Genomic DNA, 25169 nt, shown 5'->3' on the forward strand with positions numbered 1-25169 from the left:
GAAATGAGATGCTGCTGGCTGGTGTACTGCAAAGGACAGACCTGGAGCACAGTGCAGGGGATAACTCCATTTTGCAGGCACCTCCCCTCTGCCATGAGCTTTCAAACGGGAAAAAGCTGTAGGTGCAGGAGCTTCTGAACACTCCTGCAATGTAGTATACATAAAAACAATGCAAATATTGCATATGTGAGCATATGCAAAGAGAGGCACACAAGTTACCCCACTTGTATATAAAATATTTTTTAAACACATAACATGAAATCAGCAAGAGTTAGTGAAAAGGTGAGAGCACCGAAGGGATAAGGTTTTGTGATGAGCTCCATGGGTTCCCACTCTCCCCCCCAGCAATATAAGGGAGCAAGGTGAAGGGAAAAATCACTTCCAGACTGTACACTAGAAGCACTCGTAACTTACTTCATTTGTCCCTTTTGTAAGCAGAAGATATTCTTCAAGTATGTAACGGCATCCTGTACATTTATTTGAAACAAACCTCAGCACCAGTCTGAGTCTGTGCCCGCTGCTCTCACGGGTTACGTGGCCAAAGCTTTGTAAGTGTCCCCTGGGCCACAACGCGCCACTGCTCACCACGCACGTGAGCAGGGAGAGTTTTAAAAACATTAAATGCTAACTTCAAATAGGACTGGTGCTTCTCTCCCTCTTTCCCTACACCATTTAAGCTAACTAAACTAAGCACAAACAAAATGCAGGAAAGATTTTCAAAGACGATAAAGACAGTTAGGCAAATTTTAAAATTCAGTGTGAATTTTGTGTCTATGTCTCCTACCTGTCACAGCTAAAACAAACGAGTTATAGGGACTTTGCCCCACATTGTCTGTAACCTCTATCATCACACATGATGATATTCATATTCATTTCACCAAATATGAAGATGACCAATAGGATTGCTCTGTTCTGTCAAGTCAATTAGCTCAGCTATTATACAGATGTAGCATGTCCCTTTGATTAAATGCCAAATGAAGATAAAGCACTCAACATTGTCCATTAAATATATTTGCCAACAGATTTCATATGTGATGGCAAAAAAAAAAAAAAACCAAACCCAAATCACAGGAGTCTTCATTATGTCACATTATAAATGTGACTAAATCACATTTAGTCTTCACTGCTGGCAGGCAACATAACACGGGCTTCCGTGGAGCAACATTTATTATTGATCTTCCTCTTAATTTAGGAGAATTATTTCTCTTCTCTCCTGAAGATTTAGAAAGAGTCTTTTAAAAATAAATCTGTTCAGTTTGGGCTTTTAATTGGCTTTGCAAGGTAAAAGAATCATTTCCACCAACAAAAATAGGTTTGTTTTCATTAAAAGGGTGACCCTAGCAGCAAGGTAGTGAGGGATTTCAGAGTCCCAGATGAGACAGTAATTAAGAAGCCAGTTACACAATATTATCCCTGTGAAGAATAGCCAAAGCGGCTTTCTGTGGCACTGCTCCCTGCAGTGCATGTCACAGAGTTGCAGCAGGAACACCCTGCAGCTGCCTGCAGCCCATGCTCTGCTCCAGCCAGCCACGGAAGATTAACTTCTTCCCACAGAAGGGAAAGATATAAAAAACAGAACCCTGTCAGCAGCAGATTAAGACTATTTTTCTTCCTCTGGCATCACAAGGTCCCCTCCACGAAAAGCCTGCTCCTGCTTCATCCCATGGGCTCATTTACACGTAGAATTGCTTGTAGTGATGGAGTCCTACAGGTACCAGCACTGGCTTCAGGACAATTATTTCTTAGCATGTACTGCCTTGTGACTTAATGACTTCAAATATTGCCTTTCCCCAAAATGTGGTTCAGCATAGGTTTACAGTGAAGCTGCCTTGATTTCACATGCACATCTGCCACTCAAGACTGCTCTGCTGTACAAACCCTTTGGGTGTTGCTTCCCTCAAAGCGAGACAGTTCAAGGTTACTGAGCAGTGCCTACAGCATCCTCTGCTACAGTGCTTGCTATCTCATGGGCTACCATATTATAAATACACAATAATAGTAATAATTCTATGAATATATAAAATGACATTTGCATCACAACTGCAGTTTTCCAAGTGACATGCCCAAACATCTCTCATCTGAAACATACAGCGCTACTCAACACCAAAATGCAGAACAATACACTTTGCTTTGGTTTATTAAGGTGCAGAGAAGCGGATGGAGGACACAGATTAATCATCTATGTACGATTTGTTCACTTGGCAGAAAATTCACAAACCTGCAGGCTGTGGTGGTGAGCTGTGGATTAAATTAAAAGTTTCCCTGATGCAGAGCCAGTAGCAGCAGGTCACTGCTCTTCCTTCAGATGCTGGAGAAGTGGATTTGCACCTTGCTGGGATTCCTGGTAAATGAACTGATGGATCCGTACACATCACTGCTCACTGCCAAAGACACAAGAAAGCCTCTAGCCGAGTGTGCACAGAAAGGAAATGTCAAAGCCTGTTATTTCAGAGGTGCAGAAGCAGGGAAATGGCCACAGTCTCAGAAGAATTGTGCTACTACACATACATAAAACAATCAGATTGCTCTTTAAAAAGGTGATGCTTAATCCCTAGCAGCATTCACAAGACAGGTTCTCTGCATGCAAAGTGCACTCACCGAGTTTGTGTAACAGGGCACAACGAGGTTCAGTTTTGTATTGCTCATAGTACCTACATGAAATTGGATCATGTTTATTGCAGCTCTTTGCATTGCAGCGGGTTAGGTAAGAAACCTGGTCCCTTTGTGCTGACTACAGTAGAAAAACTAAAATCCTTGTGAGCGCCCTCTTTCCAGTGGATAGAGTTACTTTTGTTTCCGCTCCCCCCAAAGCCAGGGAAGAATAAACACCTTCCCTATAGACGAGCACCAAACTGCTGCAGACTGGGACCCAGCTGGGGTCTGCACAAACAGCGTTCCTCTTAGACAGTTAAGGCTGGTTTGCGGTCAATTTTTTCTCCCTTCAAATCCTTTTAGTTTTCTCCTCCCTGTGAGCAAGCACCCCCCAAGCCACAGTCCCTGCCACGGGGCCCCTGGCTGTGGAGCCGTCAGATGAGGGTCCTGCATGGGCACTGGGACCCTGGCGGGAGGGGCTGCCAGACCCCCAGCACCTGGAAGGTCTCTAACACATCCAGCTCCTAACACTCCCTGCAGACCTGACCCTGCTGAACGCTTTGCCTCTCACAGTGCAAATACAGCTGAAACATACAGGGTTTTCTGATGCAGGGAAAGCCTTCAGGTCCAAACCCTCTGCCCACACCACAGGGAAATGCCAGAGCTCAGCAGGAGACCCATGGCTCGGCAGCACCAGGCCCCGACAGCGAGCGGCTGGGGAGGCAGCACGATGCCGGCCAGTGCCTCGGCAGAGGTCTGCCATTGGCGCAGCTCCCAGAGCGCCGGACCCTCCGTCCCCAGCCGCGGAGGATTTCTGCCCTAATGCAAAACTCACCAGTGCAGCAGCACTGGTAACGCGGGCGTCGAGCCCAGACGCTGGCGAGGATTCGCCCTACCGCAGCTGTGGCTCCCAGCCCAGCACCCGCTGCACGGCAAGGGCGGCTCCAGGGGCGCGCGACGGTCAGCCTCGGTGTCCTGAAACCAGCCTCCGCACGCCACCTCTCCACTGTCCCCATTGCCGGTCCCCCAACACCTTTCCCTGTGGGTGCACAGGTAACATGCTCGCAGCTGGTGCTACCCACGCGGGACGGCCCGGCAAGCTCAGCCGCTGCCACCGGTGCAGTCCTGCCGTCCTTCCTGCAGCTCTCCTGGAGGGCTGCCGGCTTCCAGGAACGGCAGGCGTGCAGAGCAACGTCTGGCTTTGGGTTTGCATCAGCAAAGTCAATAAAGCGAACGGCTTCCGTCTAGCCTGTAGGAATCCTACCGGCAGGAAAAGGATTTTACGCTTTCATTTTAGTTTTCTTTGCTCAGTGAACCATTTGTTTCTCTGAAGACAAAGAGGAAAGGAAAAAATTCATCCGTTATATAATCCCTGTGATTCATTTTCTGCTGCTCTTTATGTGTTGACACAAACCATGCTGGAGAAGGTGAAGAAAGTATGTTTATTTCTGGTTGAAGACTGATTACATCACTATCATGGATAATGTAATAGAATAATTTTATACTCTTGGGAGAAATCTATGAATATATATGAAATCTATGAAATCTAAGAATAAATATGAAAAAGTAAAATATTTTGTTTCCACTGTCTCTGAAGATGAGTGATGATTAAGTGCTGTATTTACAGGATAGTTATCATACTCTAGACTCTGTGCTGAATAAATATTATCTTGAAAGGGTAAAAAAATCCATTGAAATATTTTAACTCACCACAAAATTAAAAAAAAGAAAATCCATGTATTTGTCCAAAGTGAAGGTTAGTTACATGTTAATTATCAAATCCACACAGGATCATTGTCCAAGAAAGCATCCTCTCCTTGCTGACCAGTTCCTCTCCACAGAAGAAGCCTCGGTGGCTTTCCTTGTCTCGACTGATGAACTACTACTGGTTCTTCAGGCTGCAAGACAGAAACGAAGCAGAAGTCACTCTCCCCCCTGCCGTTCCTGGTTCAGAGCTGGTTTCTGTGCACCTCCTGAGGTCTGCCCACGCGTCTTTCTTTCCACCCTTGCCCAGGCAGCCTCAGGAGCATCTCGCTCCCCTTCCCCAGCGGACGGTACCCACTCCCCCCCACCGCCTCTTTTAGCAGCCGAAGCTCCAGAGAGATCCAGCACTGAAGGCAGATCCTAGGTGAACCGGTACTGGGGCAAACCTGCAAATTTTCTCGTAATGACCAAATAATTTTTTAATGTGAGCAATGAGGAAACTTCAATTCTAAAAAAATATATAAACAAACTCTTTCCACCCAAAAACATATTTGCAATTTTAAGGATAGTTTTGTATTTTATGAAAGAAAAATCGATGTAACAATTTGAAAAAAGTGTACTTTCTTTAGGTCTTCAATTTAAATTTGTTTAAGACCCTAGCAAACCCTGCAAAACTTGCCTTGTTTTCAACCCAACACATTTTTGGCCAATGAGGAATTTCTCATTCAGCAAGCATTGGCAATCTCAGGTTTACACTTTGAGAAATCAGTCCAATGTTTATGTTTTACATTAAAATAATTAATCCATACACCCGACACCATGAAACAAAGTTGTACCAGTCATTCTGGTTTTTCAAATTATGATCAAAACAGAAGATATTAGAGATATCTTTATTTTCACCTACATTAAAAGGGAAGGGAGACAATTGAATCCTATAATGAGACAAAGTATTACACATGCTCTCTTCATAGGCAGTATAATTATTCAGCTGCTCTCTGGAACCGAAATAATGACAAATTAAAATGCCTTTCAATTCCATCTACCTTTTACAACTATTCATCTTCTGGAGTTATTATCACTCTAAAGGCTTCTTTATATTTTAGGCATCAGCCACTATATGTTACAGAAAGCACATGGAAATTGTTACTGCTACCAATAAAAGTTGCAGTCATCAAGGTAAGAACAAAACCATTTGGCTTTGTTGTAAAGTATATGGTACAACTCAAGTACTTAATATAATTTCCTGAAATTTATTGGAAATCTTATATCAAAGAGTGCATTCGCTCTAGGTGAGGATGCACAGGAGGGAGCTCAACCTCCGAGCGCCGGGGACGGGGGCTGGAAAAATCCAGGGGAAACAGAAATAACTTTTTGCATAAAATCCAACACAAATTAAGTCAGGAACTGCCAAAGCCTTCCTCTAGTCCTGTCTCCTGCTTTTTGGCACGTCATAAACTTCCAAAGCCCCCAGTGCAGGGACAGCCGCGAAGGGTGCCCGAGGAGGACAGGCAGAGCACCCACCCAGCAAACACCCAGGACCTGCCTTCGCAGCGCCCGCCAGCGCGGGGTCCGGGAAACGGCGGGACGGCGCTGCCCTGCCTTCACCGCTCCTGCTGCGTGCTTTGCCACGTCAGATACCACAACCAGGTACATGTTTCAGCCACAACAGGCTGTAAATATTTGTTTACACTTTCTTAAATAGATTGAAAAAAATACAGAAACGCAATCATGGTGAAGGGTGACATATCTCTAGGCACGATATTTACAATATTTTGATTAGCTGCGATTTCTGAATAGCCAAGCAGCTTGTGTTAATAAATACCCTATTCCAATTAGACATCTGTGTTCTCAATCAGAAAAAAAAAAACCACCAGCACCAAAAAACCCTCATACGCACCAAGCCTGCTGTCATTTGCTCCTCAGCAGGCCATTAATCATCTGGGCTTTCACAGCATGCAACCCAATGACTAGGTGAAGGGCTGCACAGGAAGATCTTCAGAGCACACCTTCCAAACTAGAAATGACCATTCTCAACCCCCAGGCACTCATTTTGACTGAATACTGCACTCCGGTACATTTAGATTCCTAGAGGATTGATTTTACTCCAATGATAGCTGCAGGATTGGGTCCCCTCTCTGCAAAAATCCTAAAATTAATCAGAAAGCATGAGTTTGAAAGGGAAACCTAGACATGTATTAGCATCTATGAATGTGTAAATGAGTGGTTATAAAACCCCAGAATACATTTGTGAGCTCTAGATGTGGCAGAGAGATCTGGCTGATCAAAGACAAAACAAAGGTGAAAAGATAAAATTCTTCTTTATGGAAGTGGGAATCATTATCCCCATATAGTGAGACTCTTAATTACTAGGGCTGGATCTCAGCCTCCGATCGCTGACAGCCAGAACGGCAGAGGATAGCTCACAGCTCTCGCTATCCGGCACATTATTATAGCGTTTGATATATTTGCAACCAGCCCAGAGATGGCACTAACATCAAATGTGGGTCTGGGCTCTGGTACTCTGCCAACAGCATCTTTGGTCCTTTCATCCGCAAGCCCCTGAGGAGCTACTTCAGACCTGGAACCGGGCCCTCTGGTGCATCTTCCCCAAACACAGCTATTTCCTCCTGGATGCAGGGACGAACACAGCACCCTGTCCCCAGTCCCACTGCCCGCACGTGCTAATTAAAGGAGGGAGGCACTTTTTGCAAAGCCCTAAGTTAACATTTCACACGAGCATTTCTTTGACCCAGAATCTGAATCTCCTCTGGCTTCCTTCACAACTACCTGGGACTTTAATTCTCTGTTGTTTGTTGCAAGTCACTTTTAGCAGTGATTCTTCATCTTTCCAGTTTACATAAACCAGAAAAGAGGGAAGTTTTGTTTCTTTCAGCCTACAGTAAGCAGTAAGGAGCAAGGCTGGCATGTGATTCTCTCCCAGTATTTCAGAGATAACGTGCCCTCATTCCTGCAGCTCCTCACGAGCCGGTGTTTTGGCCACCACCGGTCCCCATAGAAACGGAGCTGCTGGTGCTGACCACGGTCCAGCCAAAGCGGGCACCGGCACCGCCGCCTGCCTTGCGCCTTGCTCGTCATTCCACTGCTCTTCTGCCCATTGGGAGAAGGGAGAAGGGGAGATTAAAAAAAACCACTTCTATTTCTGGAAAGCAAGTCAAACAATGACTCAATCATCTCTACACAGTTCATAAATACCTAATTAAAGGTTTAGTGCTCCTCCCCGCTGCAGATGTTCCAGAGTCCAGCCACACTTCAAAACCTGCTTCTGTGCCGGCATGTGTGCATGCAGCCGCCAGCGTTGCTTATCAGAGCCCCGAACTGGAGCTCTACTTTCTGAAGACATTTAAAAAGCAGCCCTTGCTCGGCTGCTCTGTGTGAATGCACATTCCCATCAGAGCCATGATGAACACTGCCTGACCCCTGACGTAAGCAGACTGGATGCCAGATTTGTGATGCCTTAAAAGAAATATTCTCCTGTATCTGATTCTCCTGTATCTGAGCCCCAATTCCTGACTTTATGATAGGATAAAAAAAGGATGCATTTTTTCCTTTATTTTCAAATATATAGCTTAAAGTACCTACACGCTGGAGAAAAACTGGGAGCTAGTAGACATTATCTTGCTTTGCATATTCATTGGCCAGAGGGATAAGGACTAACTCAATATTAGCTACCTCCTCCTGCATCTTTTATTCAACACCAAAATACCAGCCAAGACACTTTCAGCTTCCCCCTCCAACCCCTTTTTTCCCCATCTTTTGGTCAAACAAATTCAGTCGGAAGCATTCAGGCAAGCCCCTGAGATTCCTGTAAATAACCAGCTAAGCTCTCCCCACCAGACACCCCCAAAGGAAGAACAGGTCAGCTGCCGGGTACGCAGCCTTCAATTCCTGCTTTGCTAATGGAGTTCCAGTACCATCAGTGCCACGCTGAGAAGTGATGGAGGTCCAAATAACATGGCCTGCTAAGCAGTAGTTCAAGGGCTGCTGTACAGTGGGTTATTTAAAGCAATCCTAGCAGTGGCTCGGTTGTGTGTTGCTCTCTGGAGAGCTCTAAAGAACTATAATAAATACCCACAACTTGACTCATTCCTCATAAAAGTTCTTCTCTCCTAAAGCAGCTTTTCAGAAGACTCATCTGCCCAGTATTTTTTGGGTGCTACCAGCTTCCAGCCTGCAATCACCTTCCCTGCTAACCTGTCCCAGAGCAAAATCCCTTTCCTTTACAAACTGTTCCCCCCCCCCTTTTTTTTTTTAAGCCTGCTTTTTTATGAAAAAAAAAATCACCAAAACCTTTCTGTCTCTCCTTCCAGTACCATCAGTGCCACGCTGAGAAGTGATGGAGGTCCAAATAACATGGCCTGCTAAGCAGTAGTTCAAGGGCTGCTGTACAGTGGGTTATTTAAAGCAATCCTAGCAGTGGCTCGGTTGTGTGTTGCTCTCTGGAGAGCTCTAAAGAACTATAATAAATACCCACAACTTGACTCATTCCTCATAAAAGTTCTTCTCTCCTAAAGCAGCTTTTCAGAAGACTCATCTGCCCAGTATTTTTTGGGTGCTACCAGCTTCCAGCCTGCAATCACCTTCCCTGCTAACCTGTCCCAGAGCAAAATCCCTTTCCTTTACAAACTGTTCCCCCCCCCCTTTTTTTTTTTAATTATATGAAGTATGACAGCTACATAAAATGTTTTGTTGCCTTGGCAACTGCAATCCACTGGCTTCAGACTGAGTTATAAGGAAGAAGACAGTCTTGACACTAACCAACAATAATAAGAACAGCAAAAAACAGTGGGCAAAACACTCTCCAGGGTACGCAGGAGTGCTGCAGGAGGGATGGCTTCCTCACCTGGCACCCCAACGCAGAGCACAATTGCTTCACCCTGCACTTGAGAGCCAAGGTGCTGCGATGACCCAGCCTTGCTCTGGGACAAAGCGGCAGTGGAAACTCGGCAGAAGTACCAGGTTTGGATTTGAAAATTAACTTTCTTTGTATAGAAGAGGTAATTGCTTGTAGAAAGCTACAAAAACATAGATGCAGCCCTGCCAAAATCTGTTGTGTTTCTGCTGCCCTGCACATCCCTTTGCGTTGGAAACAGGTCTGAGCTGAGGGCACGTGTACATTCAGTCACTCGTACAATAGTCAAGACACGATGTAGAATAACTTTTCACAATGTATTCATTTACAGCACTAGCAGTGAAGATTTCTTCATCTTTGTCTGCACTATAGACAATTTCTGTAGTCAGGAACATGAGCTGTATGAACTGCTTTACCTTCCTGAATTCTTTTGCTACCTGCTATTATCACAAGCGCCCAACCTGTGCAGCCGGCTCTGTACAAACACCGTGTACAAGGTCATCTCTGTATATGTGGCAAATAGAAGAACTACAGTCATGAGACCCCCCCCCGACTCATTCTGGGGCTGTATCTCTGGGTCCAGCCACATTCAGCCGTGCACATGGCTGTTACAGACCCTTTAGACCATGGGGGGATAACTGATTCAGGATAAAAGATATGGGTAACTCATTCCCTCAGTCCCACATAGAGGACAATGAAGCTGCAAAAACAGCTTTAAACAAGGAGAGTAAAATCTGGTTACATACTAATTACAGGGTGGGAAGAGCTTTTGTTGTGCACAAACCCAAGCTGCCAATCTACTGTCTCCCATGCTTCTGCACTTTCCTATAGGCGACGGAGAGATCTGTGCTGTGCTCGGATACTTAGCCTCAAAGAAAATTGTATAAGAATGAACAATGGATGGAGGAAATAGAATAATCAGAGCAATTTCCCATAGAAATCGGTCAGACGAATGTCTCTAATTGGCATTCCATTATTACATTTGTAACATACTTTCTTTTGAATTTATTACTTCCTTTCCTCTTGTACTGAATGCCCATGAAAATCTCTTGGGACCAGATTTAAGTCATTATGAATAAATGATAAGAAACTAAATTTAGAAAGACTGATAAGAATATTAATTTGCAAAAGAGGAAGGTCCTCAAAAAAAAAAAGTGGGAGTCCTGCAGGCTTCTGCACCACTCTGGTGTTCCCTGCACAGGCTGGCTTGATCCTCACCGAGATGAAAGAGAAATGGGCCTTCCCATCAATAATTCATGTGCTTTCAGAGCTCTGGGAACGCCTGTGAGTGCCACCGAGCCTTGACGCTAAAATAGTGCAATGCTGTTTGGCTTGCTGGCATCCCAGTGAAATGGGCTGGGACACCGGGAGCCTCCGTAAAGCAAACCCAGCCTTCCCCGCACCGCCTGCTGCTTCCTTCCCAACCAGCCCGTGTGTTCAGGACAGTATTTGTCTGTACCCTGCTGCTTTATCATCACCCCCCTGGTTCCCTGGCATTTCTGCTCTGGAGGAGTTGCTCTTGCGAGTTTGAGCAACTGCAGGAGGTTCTTCTGCCGAACAGCAGCAATCCCCCCACCACGGAATGGGGATTCCTCCACTTCCCCATCCTACAGCCTGGCCTCCTGCCATGTACGCTCAGTCGGGGAGTTGAGGGTCTTCTCCCCAGTGGACAGCAATAAAGGGATGTGAATTATTGTCTCAACTCCTGCTGATTCTTTACCCAGATATTCCCTTCAATCCCAAGCTCTGCAGTGAATGCGCTCCCTGTTAGGCTCCTACTCCAGCTACAGAAAGAGATGAAGAAGATCCTTAGTCTTTGCAATTTTTGTCAGAGTATGTCAGAAGAAAACATTTGGGAAAGCAATAGATGCAGAAGGAATTATCTTTCTGCAGAACTGTCTAAGTGTGGAGATGACACTGCTAGTTGCAGGTGACTGAAAAACAAAAGCAGAAGGTGTGGGTATAAAACAGAGGATGTGAGGCACCCTCCTGACACTGAAAAGGAGTAGCGCATCTTTTCTGCACATCTGTATTTCCTGTCCATAAGGCTGCTCTGATTTGAAATGAACTCCTTTATCCTTTGCAATAATACCAGCAGCAACAACAGCAATAATAATACAAACTCAGAATGACTGGGCGGGGAAGGATAAATTACAGCTCTCTGCCCGGGCAGCACATCACAACTGCTCTCATTCCAGGTTTCCAATGGGAAGAGCTGTCTGCTCTGTTTTTCAGTAGTGGGAGTTTGTTGCACTGGGTACAGACGCGGACCCCATCAGCACTGTCCTGCACGCTGCACACATCACCTGGTGGAGCAGGGGTGCACCATCAGTTAGATGTGTTAAAAAAGAAAGGGAGATGGAGGCAGTAAAGGACTTACTGAAGGTCCCAGATTGCTCGTGGCACAGCCTAAAACCATGTCTTGCTTGCCTGACCCCAGCCCTCTTCTCCACAAAACATCTAGACTGGTAGGTGTGCTGGATCGCTACAGCCACTCAACAACTGCCTCTCCTTCCACTTCACCCATCCTCTGCAAAGAGCAGGGGGAGAACACCACCTCATTAGAAAGTCTGACGCCATCAGTTCCTTCTGCTAATTGAGATCCTGACTATGACTACACGCTCAGGTCCAGAAAGGGTAGCATTTGGAAGACATTCAAATGCTCCATGAATAAATTGGATAGAGCTAATGTGAATAATACCAGGAATCTTAGAAGGTCCAACATCAGCTGGGGAAGGTCTGCATTTATCCTTTGGTAGCTTAAGCAAAATTAGACGTTAGTACTTATGGCTGGTTCTGATCATCCTGCCTCATCTTTCAGACTGCCCTTAAAGCTACCTGAAGTATTTCAGTAACTAATGACACATTTTACATCCCTCCTCTAATCTGGGCTGTCCTGAGTGCTTCAGCCTGAAACTGTTCCCAAAGCTCACATGTAAATGTATTGAGAGATTAGTTCACTAATCTACTCTCTGGTACCATGTATCTTTATCACTTCATTTTAATAATTTGTACTAATTGACAGAGTAGACTCCCTCCAAGTCTCAAAGTTGGGTAATACATAATTGCTCTAAATCACAGCACACACACTCTCACTTGAAAACGCCTAATCCCACTACACTCCCAGTGTCTCTTCTGAGGTTTAACACATGAAGGAAGCTGCAAACTCTGTATCATTAAGCACGAATGCCTGTGGCATCAGGACCAGACATCGTTACTGTCTTGGGTTACTGCTGCCCATTTCTTCTTCATCCGTCCCAAACCAGTACCCCTGCTCAGTTTGAGGAGAGGATGGGCAGATATTTGGGTTCCTCAGCATCCTCTGACATTTTCAGTGGGGAGGGACAGCAAACCTATACCCTGGCTGAGGACACGGGGAAGAGCTGTGCAAAGCTATAAGGTACTCTGTGCTGTAAAGGCATACAGCACTGTCACGAGCAGAAGTAAGGAGTGCTCCTGCCCAAAAGACAATAACCTATCAAGGACAAGCTGAGGACAAGGGGTGTCCCTGAGGACGTGCGGAACAATAGCCATGTGTGGGAGTTTCCTGAGAAGGGGGCTAGAGGAGGGGTCTGCAGGAGAGAAGGAAGATGTTCAGGAAAGCAGGACATCCCCTTAACACATTTCACCTCTCCAGGCAGGAGCCCCTGTCCCCAGGACATCTGCAGGCTCATGACTCCCCAGCCCCAGCTGAGCCTGCAGGATTATCCCAGAGTCTTTAGGCAAAACCCGGGAAACCAGGACAAACCTCCAGCAGCGAAATGCAGCAGGCTGCATGGAAAGCGCAATGAGCTGACAGCAGGATTTCACTGGGGCACGCCGTGACTGGGGGGAAATTAGGAGCAAACAGCCCTCTCTGCTTCGGTGGAACTCCAGGAAGCCCATCTGGGCTCAGCCCTGCCTTTCTCAAGCTGGAGATGCCTCCGATATATGTGTTTGCAAAACACCCAGAGCTCCTCAGATGACAGGGTTATCAAAGTGTAAAGCATTACAATATAAGACAGGAGGCCACCGGGAAAAGCACGAAGATACCCACTTGGTCTGATGTTTGGAGCCCTTCAGGTGCGCGTGGTACTGCTCTATCGAGTTCAGGGTGACGTTGCAGATGTTGCACGTGTAGCTGCGCTTCAGGCCTGCAAAGAAAACCCAGAGTCATTAATTGTGCACTGCCCTCAGCACCGGCTGTGCATTTCGGTGCAGGCTGAGGGCAAGCGCAGGGCTGCACCAGGAGGAAAAACACCTTCGTGGCTAGGCTACAGACTGTTCAGAATCAAAATGGCAGCTGGAAAGTATAAATGAGTGAAAATGGCTGAAGAAAGTGTGGGGGGGAAGGCATTAACCCTTGCCCCCAGCAAACTTGTAATTAATTAGAAGGTACTCAGATCTCAAATTTCATTTCCAGTTTCCTAGACATTTCTCTTTACAGTAACCCATGTATTTACTTTTCCCAGTCAGGGTATCCAAGCATTAGTGAAGCCTAAAGGAGTATTTTTAAGAGGCACAGACCGAGCAGAACCAAGCAGGGTTCAAAGGCAAATCCCTCCTGGAGACCACGGTCCCTGCAGTTCATCAGCACCGGCATCCCTCCCCTGTGGCTTTCTCACAAATCATCATTGCACTTAGACTAACGAGCACACAAGGCCCCATTATTCCCCTGGCTTTTGGGTAGCGAGCACAATTCAGGGCAATTCCTCATTAGTGTATTTAGGAGCCAGATCACTTAGGAACCCGAAGCGAATGGCCATGTTTGCTGAACGCACCCACTGACCTCCGAGAGCCAGCAACTCGGCAGCCTTCATCTGAGTGTCAAAGCTGGAAGCCTGGCGCGGTTACCAGGTGGCCATCCAAAAGCTGGAAGCCAGGAGCTCATTTGCCTGACGGATTTAGTCTTGGCTGCAATACCTGTCTACAGCCCCTGACCGCAAAGCAGACCTTGCTTTACTAATTTTAGCCCTTCACAGATACAACAACAAACAACTATTTATAAAGCTGTTGCTCTTGCTGCTGGCCAACTGAGTACCACTGAACTAGAAATAACATCTCAGCGGGTTTACGGTAGAAATGTTATGAAATTTTGTTGGGTTTTTTGTTTTGTGGGGGCTTGGGGGGTTTTGTTTTGTTTGTGGTTTTTTTACCTTCTAACAAATTGCTTAGCTGCCTCTGCTACTTCCCATTTCATTGTTTATTTGATTGCCACAGTTACAAGTGATTTTCTAAGTAAATATACTGCATTTTATTTTATTGTGATGTAAATAGCAGAGAACATGATCTAAGTGCAGCAGTGCAGTTGGCTGAGCAAGTTAACGTGAGAGCAGACAGCGCGGGTGACTCTGCTGGACTCCAGAGAAGTGCACAGGTCATAAGCATGCAAGGTTTATCTCCTGCTATCAAAAAGTAGACAAATGGTGTCAGCAGCACTGAACCAAATCACACAAATACCCCCAGAGCAACAGAAATGGGGACTGTGGCCTGTCCCGCTCCCTGGGTCACAAAAGGGCAGAAGCTGCACCCTCAGATGGGGGCCACTGGACCCACGGAAAAGACACCCACCCCGAGGCGCAGCACCCACAGCTCCCAGCACAGGAAAAGCGCTTGGTTTAAACAGCATCTCTCTCCTAATTCACTGGTCTGCCTCTGGGCACAGACTGCAGGGAAGAAAAAAAACCAGGCAATTAAGCAGATTCATGCACATCTCAAACAGAAGCTGCAAAGCGATTTATAAGCAAAGTCACCAAAACAGTCTCTTGGCGCATTCACTGGAAAACATCCAAGCTGAAGAACTAAACCCAACAAAATCAGCCTGTGCTTCGCCTATTCAGCTAAGATCAAACTTCACATCTCTGAGACATCCACTGCAGACAAGACACTTATTCACCTGAAGAGTGTGCATGCACAGAACGTGAACAGGAGACTGTAGGATTATAACGGCAGGCACTGCCGACCAGAGAATGATAATAAGAGAAGAGCCACCTTTCTCTGTATGCAACTCAGAAATGTCTCCAAACTATTCCACTGATTGTCATGTAAGGTAAAAAAGGCAAGAGACAGGAGATGATTTATGGATATAATAAGAATTGCTCATTTAAAAATTGTAATAGCTTTTATCTTGCTACCAAAGTTCAGTTTTTTACTGGAGATTGATACTCAGACGGGGACAGTTATTACGGCTTTTCTTCCGACACCATCCTTTCCACTCCATGTTATTTCAGACCTTCTAATAAAGTGAATTGTCCTGGGTAGGTCCCAGGAAAGGGGGAAGAAGGTCAGAGTTAAGGAAGATGTCCAGGGTTACGGATGCAACCTCTGTACAGCACAGCCTAAGAAAAACAGTTGCCTGAGATGCCCAGAGAGATACAAAACCTGCTATTCTCAACACTATTTAGTGTACTAAAAAGGAAAATTTTTTCTTCCTCATTTAACAGTTTGCATTTCAGAATTACAATTTAATGACTTAAGCCTGAGAGTATTTTCAGTTCTCAGCAGGACAAGGAAATCAAGATTTTGCCGCCTTTGAAAAGCTGAAAATCTAAAAATAGGAACCCAGCAGACAGGCAGCAATCAGAATTAGAGGTGAAGGAGAAAAGGCCTTTTCCCCAAGACAGTGTGCTGCCCAGTGGCTGCTGAAAATGGCTGATATTATTTTTGATTCGTGTCAGATTAGATTTCCTGGGAACATGCAGGCTCTTGTCCATTTCTGAGGCATTTATTCTTAGCGCCCTGGTGCACTCCTCCCTCCCTCTGGAGAGGATATTAGCCTGCTTAGCACATGGTAGATCAAGTAATTATTTACACACTAATGTTCTATTTTGCCCTTCTAGACGGGTTTTCACCCAAAACATTCCTCAATGACTTTTGCAATCACAGAAGAACATGATGCTGCCAGGGAAGTTCCTCCACACCTGCAAAAGCTGCAAAATCAGATTTGATTAATTTCTTTCTCTTTTTTTCTTTTTAATTTGTTTCTCCTTCCATAAGGAAGTGACCTGGCTCAAGAGACGACTACTAGCTAGGTTCAAAAAAAATCTATTTTTTGTGGGAGAAATGAGAAGCCTTTTTTAGGAACTATGACAACAACAAAACCAGTTCCTTGCCCTTCTGCAACATCTGACATTCCCAGTCCCTGTGCCGAGGCAGCATCCCGGCCGCTGGCATGCCCTCAGCAGGACGCTCGCCAGGCCCAGAGGAGCAGGCTGGCATCACAGCCCCAAGGGGTCAATACCCAGACCCCAAACACACAGACCCGGCAGCAGTCGCTGGCGGCATGCTGGGGGTGGAGGAGCAGCCTGCCCAGTGCCGGCAGCATCACCGTGATGGCTCGGGGTAAGGGAAGGGCTGTGTCCCCCTGCGGCGCCCACGCGCTTCGCAAGCACGAAGGGCAGGAAAACAAAACACTTTCTGGTTTCTACAAAGGGAGCAAACCTGGCAACAAGACAGGGAGGGTCGGTACAAACCAGAGCGTGGCAGAGGTCCCAGGACAGGACGGGACTCTCTTCTGCATAACTACAATTTAACTGCATTATTTTTCTACCTTGGGGAAAGAGTACAGCAGTTTCAGAGCAGATTTACAGAAACAGTCACTTCTCTGCCTCATCTAACATGTTTTCACCGAAAAGACAGAGTGCAGCTGAACGCACATTAAACACCTGTTTCCCTTCTGGACATCCCTGAGAGGGACAGCAATCTGAGGGCTCTTACTCCTGGTATGTAGGGCAAAACCGTACAAGAATTAGCATAGAAATGCAGACTTAAGTGTTTCCAGACCCTGATTCTGTTGTCTCCCTTACTATGCTGAGTGTCAGAGAGTGGTTTCTTCTCTCCTCCTCTTTTGTATTTTAACATCCTAATAATTCCCTTGGCATCACAGATTGCATTAGCATCACTAACATTACACATACATTGCCATTACCGTAAACCACTGATGCTAAAGTAATTTCTGTCCTGTCCTCCTAGAAAAAAAGGGAATTGCAAATTTTAGAGTCTCTGTGGTCGGGTTTCTGCTTTGCACTGATTCACTTCCATGAAGATCTGAACAGAGCGTTTCAAACTTAATTGAAGGGCTCAGCTTAAAAATACCAGAGTTGTGGAATTCTTACCATGGGCTGCTGCGCTCCTGAGGAACGGTTTTAATGTACCATGTAATAGTCTCTTTTGACTTTCCACAGCCATTTTTCTTTGCAGAAATTGTTAAAACAATTCATTTAGAACAAGTAATGTATGGCATTCTCAAATTTGATCAGTCTATGCTTACCATAATTAACAGCATAGGCTATATACACACTTACCATTCCCCAGCTGTATCTACAGGCTCCCAAAAAATCACTTTTCCTTTTTGAACTTCAGACACTAGCTATACTAACAGTCCCACTTCTCTCAAACACCTCATACACCTCTCACCTAGGAATTTGGTCCAACATAAACATCTTCTTTAAAAATATTTCAAAAATATTCAGATAAGCATTTGAAAATAGCAACTAAGCAATAATGCAGAAGTATTTAAATAGTCACCTATATTTTTACGTGTCGTGAGGTAGCATGGAACAAAAATCAAATTGCAAATATGCTTACAGATGCATATAATTCCTTACTGAATTTATTCTTGATGCAATAGCAATGGTTCTATAGTCAAACCCTCTCTCCATAGCTGGCAGCTCCTGTTTCCTTTATTAAGCCAACAGGAGTCAGAAATCACGTACATTCATGCCACAACGCAGGGAAAAGGATGGAAAAGGCAGCACGCGGCTGACACGGGCGATGCGTTAGCACCCTTGCTGCAAGACCAAGCCCTCGGACCATGCCGTGACCACTGCACGGCAGAGATCGGGACCGGGGAAGTAAGAAACTGGTAATACCTTAAATTAAGGTAATAAGGTTCTAATGCTCAGCAGCTAATTTAACAGCATACATTAACAGCAGCCTTATTGAATCTTAATTACTTGTGTAGGTGGAAACACCATCAGCGATTACAGTTCCTAACCGGGGACACTGATTTTTTTTCCACCAGCATGTCAAGGCTGCTCATGATGATGAATAAGGGGGAATCCTGTCCCTCCTCCCCACATCCAGCACAAGAGGGACTCGGCACTGCTCTGCCGCAGCGGCTCTTCCCACCAGCTAGAAAATGTGGCTGCAGAATGGGCCAATTCTGTGAACTCGCTCATGCTCAGCAGAATCACATGTCTGCTAGCACACATGGGTACGTTTTAGATTGATGGAAACATTGCCGGGGCTGGACCGGCCGGTCAGGAAGACACCAGAAGCCGCGCCGCGCTCCCCAACACCGCACTGCCCCAGGGCGGCCGCGCTCCTGCTCGCCTCGCGCGGATGGGCGTTCCTGCAGCAGAACAAGGGCTGCAGGAGCTCTCAGCTGAAATCCGGCATCCTGAGACGGGCTTGTACAGGAAAAGTATTGAGTGTGATATGAACTCCACCAGAACGAGACAAGGAGAAAGGAAACTAGCCTCAGGTAAACAGCAGGCTGAAGCCACAGGGCAACAATCACCTCCAGAATATCAAAATTAATAGCATTTGATCTCACTGGAGCTTACCAAAGCTGCCAACTTGGCTGAAACGTTGGTTTCATAAAATGCACTGAACCAAAGCGTGTTGGAGTTGAGTATTAGCTCAGCAGGCAGTCTGCAACAGGAACGTGGTCCCGATCAGAGCAGTCTGTGTTAGGAAATGCTGAGCTCTGTCTGTATTCACATCTACTTTTGCATTCTCACGACATCAGCATTCCCTACCCTGCATCACGACATGCGCTCATGTAAAATTGAATGTACTCTTATATCCATTAAATAAAATATTAACAAGTAAAGTCATTAATGTCATTCTGCATAAAATGCATTAAAACACATTCCAGGGGAGTACTTATTAAATCGCTTTTTACTAACCAAAAGTGACATCACAGAACGAAAAGTATTTATAAGGCATACAAAGAAATTAGAGCTGAGAAGGAAAATGAAACTAAGCTCTTTGCTTGATTTTTCAAGATAGCATCTGCAACTATGACAATTTACCTGAAAATACAAAGGCTTCAGGTGACAACATCCCTGTGCAGCTGTCCCGATTCTGCTTTACTGCAGAGGCTGCTGTATTTTATTTTAGGGATTCACAGTGTAATCCCCTTGAAAGGCACCAGTTTCTGCTCCAGGGCCTGGTGTTTTTCTTGTTCACCAGGGACCAAGTGTCCTGGGAAGAAGACCCATGTTCCTGCGGTTTACAGGATCCCATCTAATCAGCTCCAGGTACACAAGGCTGGCCCTGAATCTGTCTCCATCGCTTTGTAAAATTCAAGTTTTACTGACAGGCATCAAAGAGAGCCCAAGGTGCCTTGGCAAATCGTTTGTTGTCACACAAAAGGTGCTGAAGCACAGGTTATGAACACTGACGAGACGAAGGAGGGTCTGCCTGTACATTAAGTCTTCTGCTCATTTTGTTCATTCAAAGGTGTACATATAGGAGAGGAAAGGACACACTGAATCCACTTAAAGCCCAGACGTTCAAACACTGCACCAGCCTTCAAAGAGAGCGCATTTTGCTGCGGGGTTTTGGCTCAGCACCAGCAATAAGCAGAGTCCATTACTAATTAAATTCCCCATGAATGAGATCTGCCGGTCTCTGTTGCGAGGCCTCTACCCCTGCAGAGCCCACCTGCATTACAGGAGGAACAAAAGAGAGCTCAGCGACAAAGCCCAGACTTTCAAACACTGCACCAGCCTTCAAAGAGAGCGCATTTTGCTGCGGGGTTTTGGCTCAGCACCAGCAATAAGCAGAGTCCATTACTAATTAAATTCCCCATGAATGAGATCTGCCGGTCTCTGTTGCGAGGCCTCTACCCCTGCAGAGCCCACCTGCATTACAGGAGGAACAAAAGAGAGCTCAGCGATGGATAATGCCAGACATGAAGTAAAACTGGTGAAACGTGACCTGATGGAGCAAAAACGCAATTCGCTTTCTGTCTGGCGCAGGCTGTGGGAAGGCAAGAGCTGCCAGACAGAGCCGCACCAGTGCCTCTGACGGAGCAGCTTCTGCTCCGTGTTGCTGAACAGGCGCAAGCTGTCAGGGAAGAGCCCAGAATTCAGGGTTTGTTACCATACCCACGGGTTTTTGTCTTTTTATGATCTGCTCCAGGATCTGCTGGGGCGCAGCAGCAGCTAGAGGAGGCAGCTCTGCAGGAAGAAAACTCTTCATTTCTCCCTCTTTCAGGGCATGTCCATGCGCTCTCCTAACGAGTAAGAGCAGAGGGGTCTCCAGGCCAGCCCTCAGAGCAGGGGGTCCTGGACAGGCTGTGCTGGCAAGGCTGGAAAGCCGCACAAAGCCGCTCGGAGAGACCGGGCTGGACCCTGCCCAGAGCAGCGGTGTGCACTGCCGAATAACTCGCAAAGCGCCCTCCACTCGGCCAAAGCATGTGGACTGTGTGCACTCGCGTGTATTGCAGCTTTAACTCAATACAGACTAGAGAAATGGTGCTGTTAGTGAGGTTTCTTTTTCCTTTTTTTTCCTCCTCTTTCTTATTTCTGAGAAGAAAATAAGACTTCAAAATTGCAGGATGAGCACTTGGCAAGAAGTATCAATGTTTTTGTTTCCTATAAATATCAGTTGTCTAAAAATATATCTCTATTCTTATTTCTCCAAATACACATTCATATTTATCAATAAATATTTTATTATAGCCATTATCAAAACATCAAAGGCTGCTGGAATGTTTTACTTCAACCGACACTGCTTGTTCCAGGCTCACATAATGCATCAAATGTTCGTCTCCCACAGCAGTCAAAATAGAATTAATATTTAAGTTGTGATGGGAGAAGCCACCGGGGGTAGCGTAGAAAGGAAATGAGTTTGCATTCTAGCGAATACCGAGGCAGCAAAACAAGCGCAGAGCAAAGAGAGCACACAGCTATAATCCCTACCAGGTTCTGTCGAACACCAAACCCGCTGGACATCGAAAGCAATGGTCAGACAAGATTTCACTGACAACCTCGGACAGACTGCCACTGGGTATCTCTGAACTGCCACTGTTATCATTTCTCTTGAAGTCAGATATGACTTCATCTGCCAAGGTAAGGCTATTTTCTCGGACAGAAGGCAGATCTCATTCTGTGTTGGCTATTGCAGAGATCTACCTTCTACATCTGTAGAGATCTGCTCTAGCCTCACAGCTAAACGCATACAGGAGAGCATATCACACTCCCTAGTTAAGAAAAATTGTGAAAAAGAGGATTTCCCAGCCATACTGCTACTCCAGCAGCAGAGGCAAGCTTTGCAGGACACCATCAGCAGACTCAAGGACATCTTCCTTGGCTCACTGAGTCTGGCTGGGCAGCTCGTTGGCATTAGAAAGCACTGGACACCCGTGAACTGAAGACTCCGAAACAACAGCCTGGAAGCATCCAACCAGAGGACCAAAGCTGGCTTCCCCCTGTACCTGGGGATGTGTACGGCCACGGCACAGCTCTGCAGTACCCCTCTCCTGCAATCGATGGACACTGGCAGAACCACACTAGATTCAGGTGCAAATCCCAACCATGCACAGAACCACCATAAAGTTAAAAACCAACGCGGGCTGATGAGTATGTAAAGCCCTCCAATTTCAACTCTCCTAGGCACAAGCTAAATGAATAAAACACTTCACAACTGATTTATTTACAGTTAATGACATCCTCAGCCACTCTTGAGCTTGGCACAGTTCAAAGTACTAAGCAATTCCATGTTATTGTCCCATGTTTTATTTCCCCGCATATTTTCAACAGCGGGCAGTGACTCAGCCACATGAATCATTTATGGCATTGTGAGTCACACTAGGTAGCACACAAAGGATCTGGATAACCATTACAAGGTTTATTTGAGATCAAGAAATACACGATATACTGCATAGACATTGGTATTTAAAGGAAAATTATTTCATTTATAGCAAGGGGAGAAAAAAGGTATTTTAAAATGTTAATGCAGTGTCTTGCTGGCAAACCAGACTTCCTCTCCCGTGTGGTTTTGAAAATCAAACCTGCACTTTTTCCTGAACCTGCTTCAGTCAAATACATTGTGTGCATACAGGAGTATAATCAAGACCACAGAGAAAACTTCAACAGGAGGCTCATACCTCTCCTCCTGTAATTACACCTCTATATTAAAAAGGCACTTTGTTCAGAATTCAGTCTTAGCTGTATCCTCAGCCGGCATAAATTAGCACATCTCCATCAACAGGCACAGTGTGACGGAGCCGGTCCTTCATCAGCACCAGGCGGCAGCTGCGACCTGGAGGGACCAGGGATGCTCAGGGGCTCTGGCAACCGTGGCTACCAGCTGGGCCGCGGCTCCGCTCCGCACGAGGGGGGCTCCCAGAGGGATGCAAGGCCCAAATCCAGGTGACTCCTGGGCACAGTCCCCACGGGGACCCCACAGGTGCCAGAGCCCCTCCCGGCAGGGCCAGGATGGACGGACAGACAGATGGACAGCTGCTCTCCCTTCGGCAGGAACACAGAAAACTTGTGTTTAACAGACCCATAGCAAATGCTCGGTTCCTCTTTTCTGCTGCTGACCCAGGGCCATTGCCATGTTTTACAAGCACTAATGAAATCACAAAAGACAGCTAATGCCCCACTCTCCATCAGGGAGATGTAGGGAGTGCTCTGCCTCCAGCAACAAACATCCCCGTCCCCATTTCCCCGAGGGGCTGAGCACTTTAATGTGTTCTCCTCTCTCAGCTCACAGGGATAGTCCACATTTGCTCGAGGACAGAAGTGTGTGCTAATGGAAGGGACTATTTCAGGAAGAGGCAAAAGAAATACCTAGGAAACAACTTTTAAAGGACACTGCTAAAACTGCAGACTGTCATCTTAGAGGAGAGGACTTTTTTTTACGGTAGCGGGAACCTCAAAGCAGTAGGAGCACCGCAGTCTCCCCTGCACCACGTGACCAGAGGAACAGTGACCGCGGCGGGCAAGGGCAGTGGTGCTGTGGTCACTAGATCCCATGGGGAGCAGGTCCTTGCTCTCCGCGTACTGGTGCTCTCACCTCTCAGCTCTCCCAGGTCCAGGGTCTTCCCCAGCTGCTCCAGGAGGTCGGCCCTGGCCGCGTTCTTCTTGTGCTTTTTGCCATCGTAGTGCTGCTGTGCCATCATGGGGTTGTTGAACCAGGCTGCGCAGAGCTGGCAGTATCTGTCCGAGTCTCTCCGCTGATGCGGTGATGGTACCACCGGGGGACTGTCCGTGTGTGGCTGCTTTAGGGAGCTCAGAGTGGTTTCTGTAAAAGGAAACGTTCAGACATGAGCTCTTCCAGGCTAGTGTTGCTGCCTGAATAACAGCAGACCCTGAGGCAGATCCCACATTAGACACGGGGAATAATTAGCAGCAGTTACAGGATCCCACTGGATATTTTGGATGGTACTGCTCAGAAATCTGCCATATCTCATAAAAAAAGCAGCATGAAAGGATAGCACAGGACTGTTCCTCAACTATCTGCATTTCACTAGCTGGGAAAGGAGGATGCTCTCATTGCATTTACACATCTTATCACTGTTGTGACTAAACCTGCTAAACTTATCCTGTTTAAATTGCTACTTCCAGGAAAAATTGCCAGTGGAGAATAAACAAAACACGCAAAGCCATCTACTTCTCAAGATAGAGAGACAGATTTATCATTATCTCAGGATTCTTATTTTTCCATTTATTTGGTCTCGGAAAGAATACAGAAAGCTGTAGTAATTGTAAATTGTCAGAGATGAAAAAAAATATTCAATAGTCAGTCCCCTCATTCAAATATCTTCACCTTGTGAATTGACAGGTACCAGCAACCCACAACCTTAATTTAATCCCATTTCCCTTCAGATTCACCAAGAGGCCATCAGGGAACACAAACACGATCCCCAAATAATTTCAAAGAAAAATGGGTGATTAGTCTTTACATAATGGAGCTGCACCTTGTTTGTCACAGTTTTCCTACTTTGTACAATATAAGTTACAAAGCCATGGAAAAACAGTTTAAAGTAAAATAAAGTTCAGATAACACTGGGATACAAAAATATACAATGACTAGCACTTAATTATCACACCTCATTCAAAAATTTGCTTTTATGTGGTTTTCCTTTTCTTTTCCAGATGAAATGCCTGCTATCTAAATAACTAACAAACCACTCTCTCTGTGATACAAGAATAGGAAAATTTTAAGGTGGTGAAGAGGAGCTCGATCGCTCTCCTTTGATCAAGAGGCTCTGTGCTATTCCCGCTGAGCCCTGATGACAGAACAGGTTGGCAAGTGACGAACCCACCTCAGTGTCTGATACCAGGAATGGCAGCAGTGAGCAAACCAGGGGTATATTTAGACGTATAATTACAACTGAAGCCCACTGTGATTGACTCCATGGCTCAAGAAAGTTAATATTGTTATAAATCTTCTGCTGACCTGCTCGGGCAGGGACGTCTATTAACTTTCCTCAAGGAAATTGTATCTTACATATAAGGTTACTTACAACCTTATCAATTCCCAGGGGTTCATAAGCTTCTATTGTTTTGATGACAACTGCCAAGGTATCAGAGTTTCATGGCCTGCACAGTTGGTAGAGGTACCATCACCCTCCTCGCCAGGCCGCCTCTGGAGAAACACCTGGAGAAGAGTTTCCTCGCTTCTGCTGCTGCCACCAGCACTCTGCACAGCACGAGCGAACTGAGCTTTTTCGGGGACTAGTTAATAAAGTGATTACACAATTGGCTCCTGCGGAAGATATTTCTTCTCCTCATTCTGCTGTCTCGCGAACCGCCCGCCCGCTCGTTTGGATTCATTTCACCCCACCAGAGGATTCCACTGCCTAATCTCTGCCCGCCCTCTATTTAACTAGCCTCCTTAGAAACCAAGCACAACGCCAACAAAGAAAACCTTTTTCCTTTGCCCCAGGGCCCCGATGCCCCTTGCAGCGTACGAGGGCCGGGGACAGCACTCGCGTATGTCCCGGCTCTGCCGAGGCAGCCAAGGTCAGCGGCTGGTGGGGTTCCCTCCTGAACAATACCCC

General features: G+C 46.1%; 1 protein-coding gene across 2 annotated transcripts in view; it reads right to left on the minus strand.

The window, feature by feature from the left end:
- Positions 1-4015: 4015 nt before the first annotated feature.
- ZMAT4 (zinc finger matrin-type 4) overlaps positions 4016-25169 on the minus strand; it is a 72501-nt gene continuing 51347 nt past the window's right edge. For both annotated transcript variants that reach the window (XM_009277878.2, XM_009277797.2), the window contains 3 exons: positions 23180-23407; positions 13203-13299; positions 4016-4490 (listed from right to left, as the gene is read on the minus strand). In XM_009277878.2, the coding sequence (XP_009276153.1) occupies positions 4475-4490; positions 13203-13299; positions 23180-23407 (341 nt within the window). In that variant the 3' untranslated portion in view covers positions 4016-4474. The remainder of the gene's footprint in view (positions 4491-13202; positions 13300-23179; positions 23408-25169) is intronic.

This window comes from Aptenodytes forsteri, unplaced genomic scaffold, assembly GCF_000699145.1.
Source record: "Aptenodytes forsteri isolate BGI_AS27 unplaced genomic scaffold, ASM69914v1 Scaffold298, whole genome shotgun sequence".
Classification (NCBI taxonomy): domain Eukaryota; kingdom Metazoa; phylum Chordata; class Aves; order Sphenisciformes; family Spheniscidae; genus Aptenodytes; species Aptenodytes forsteri.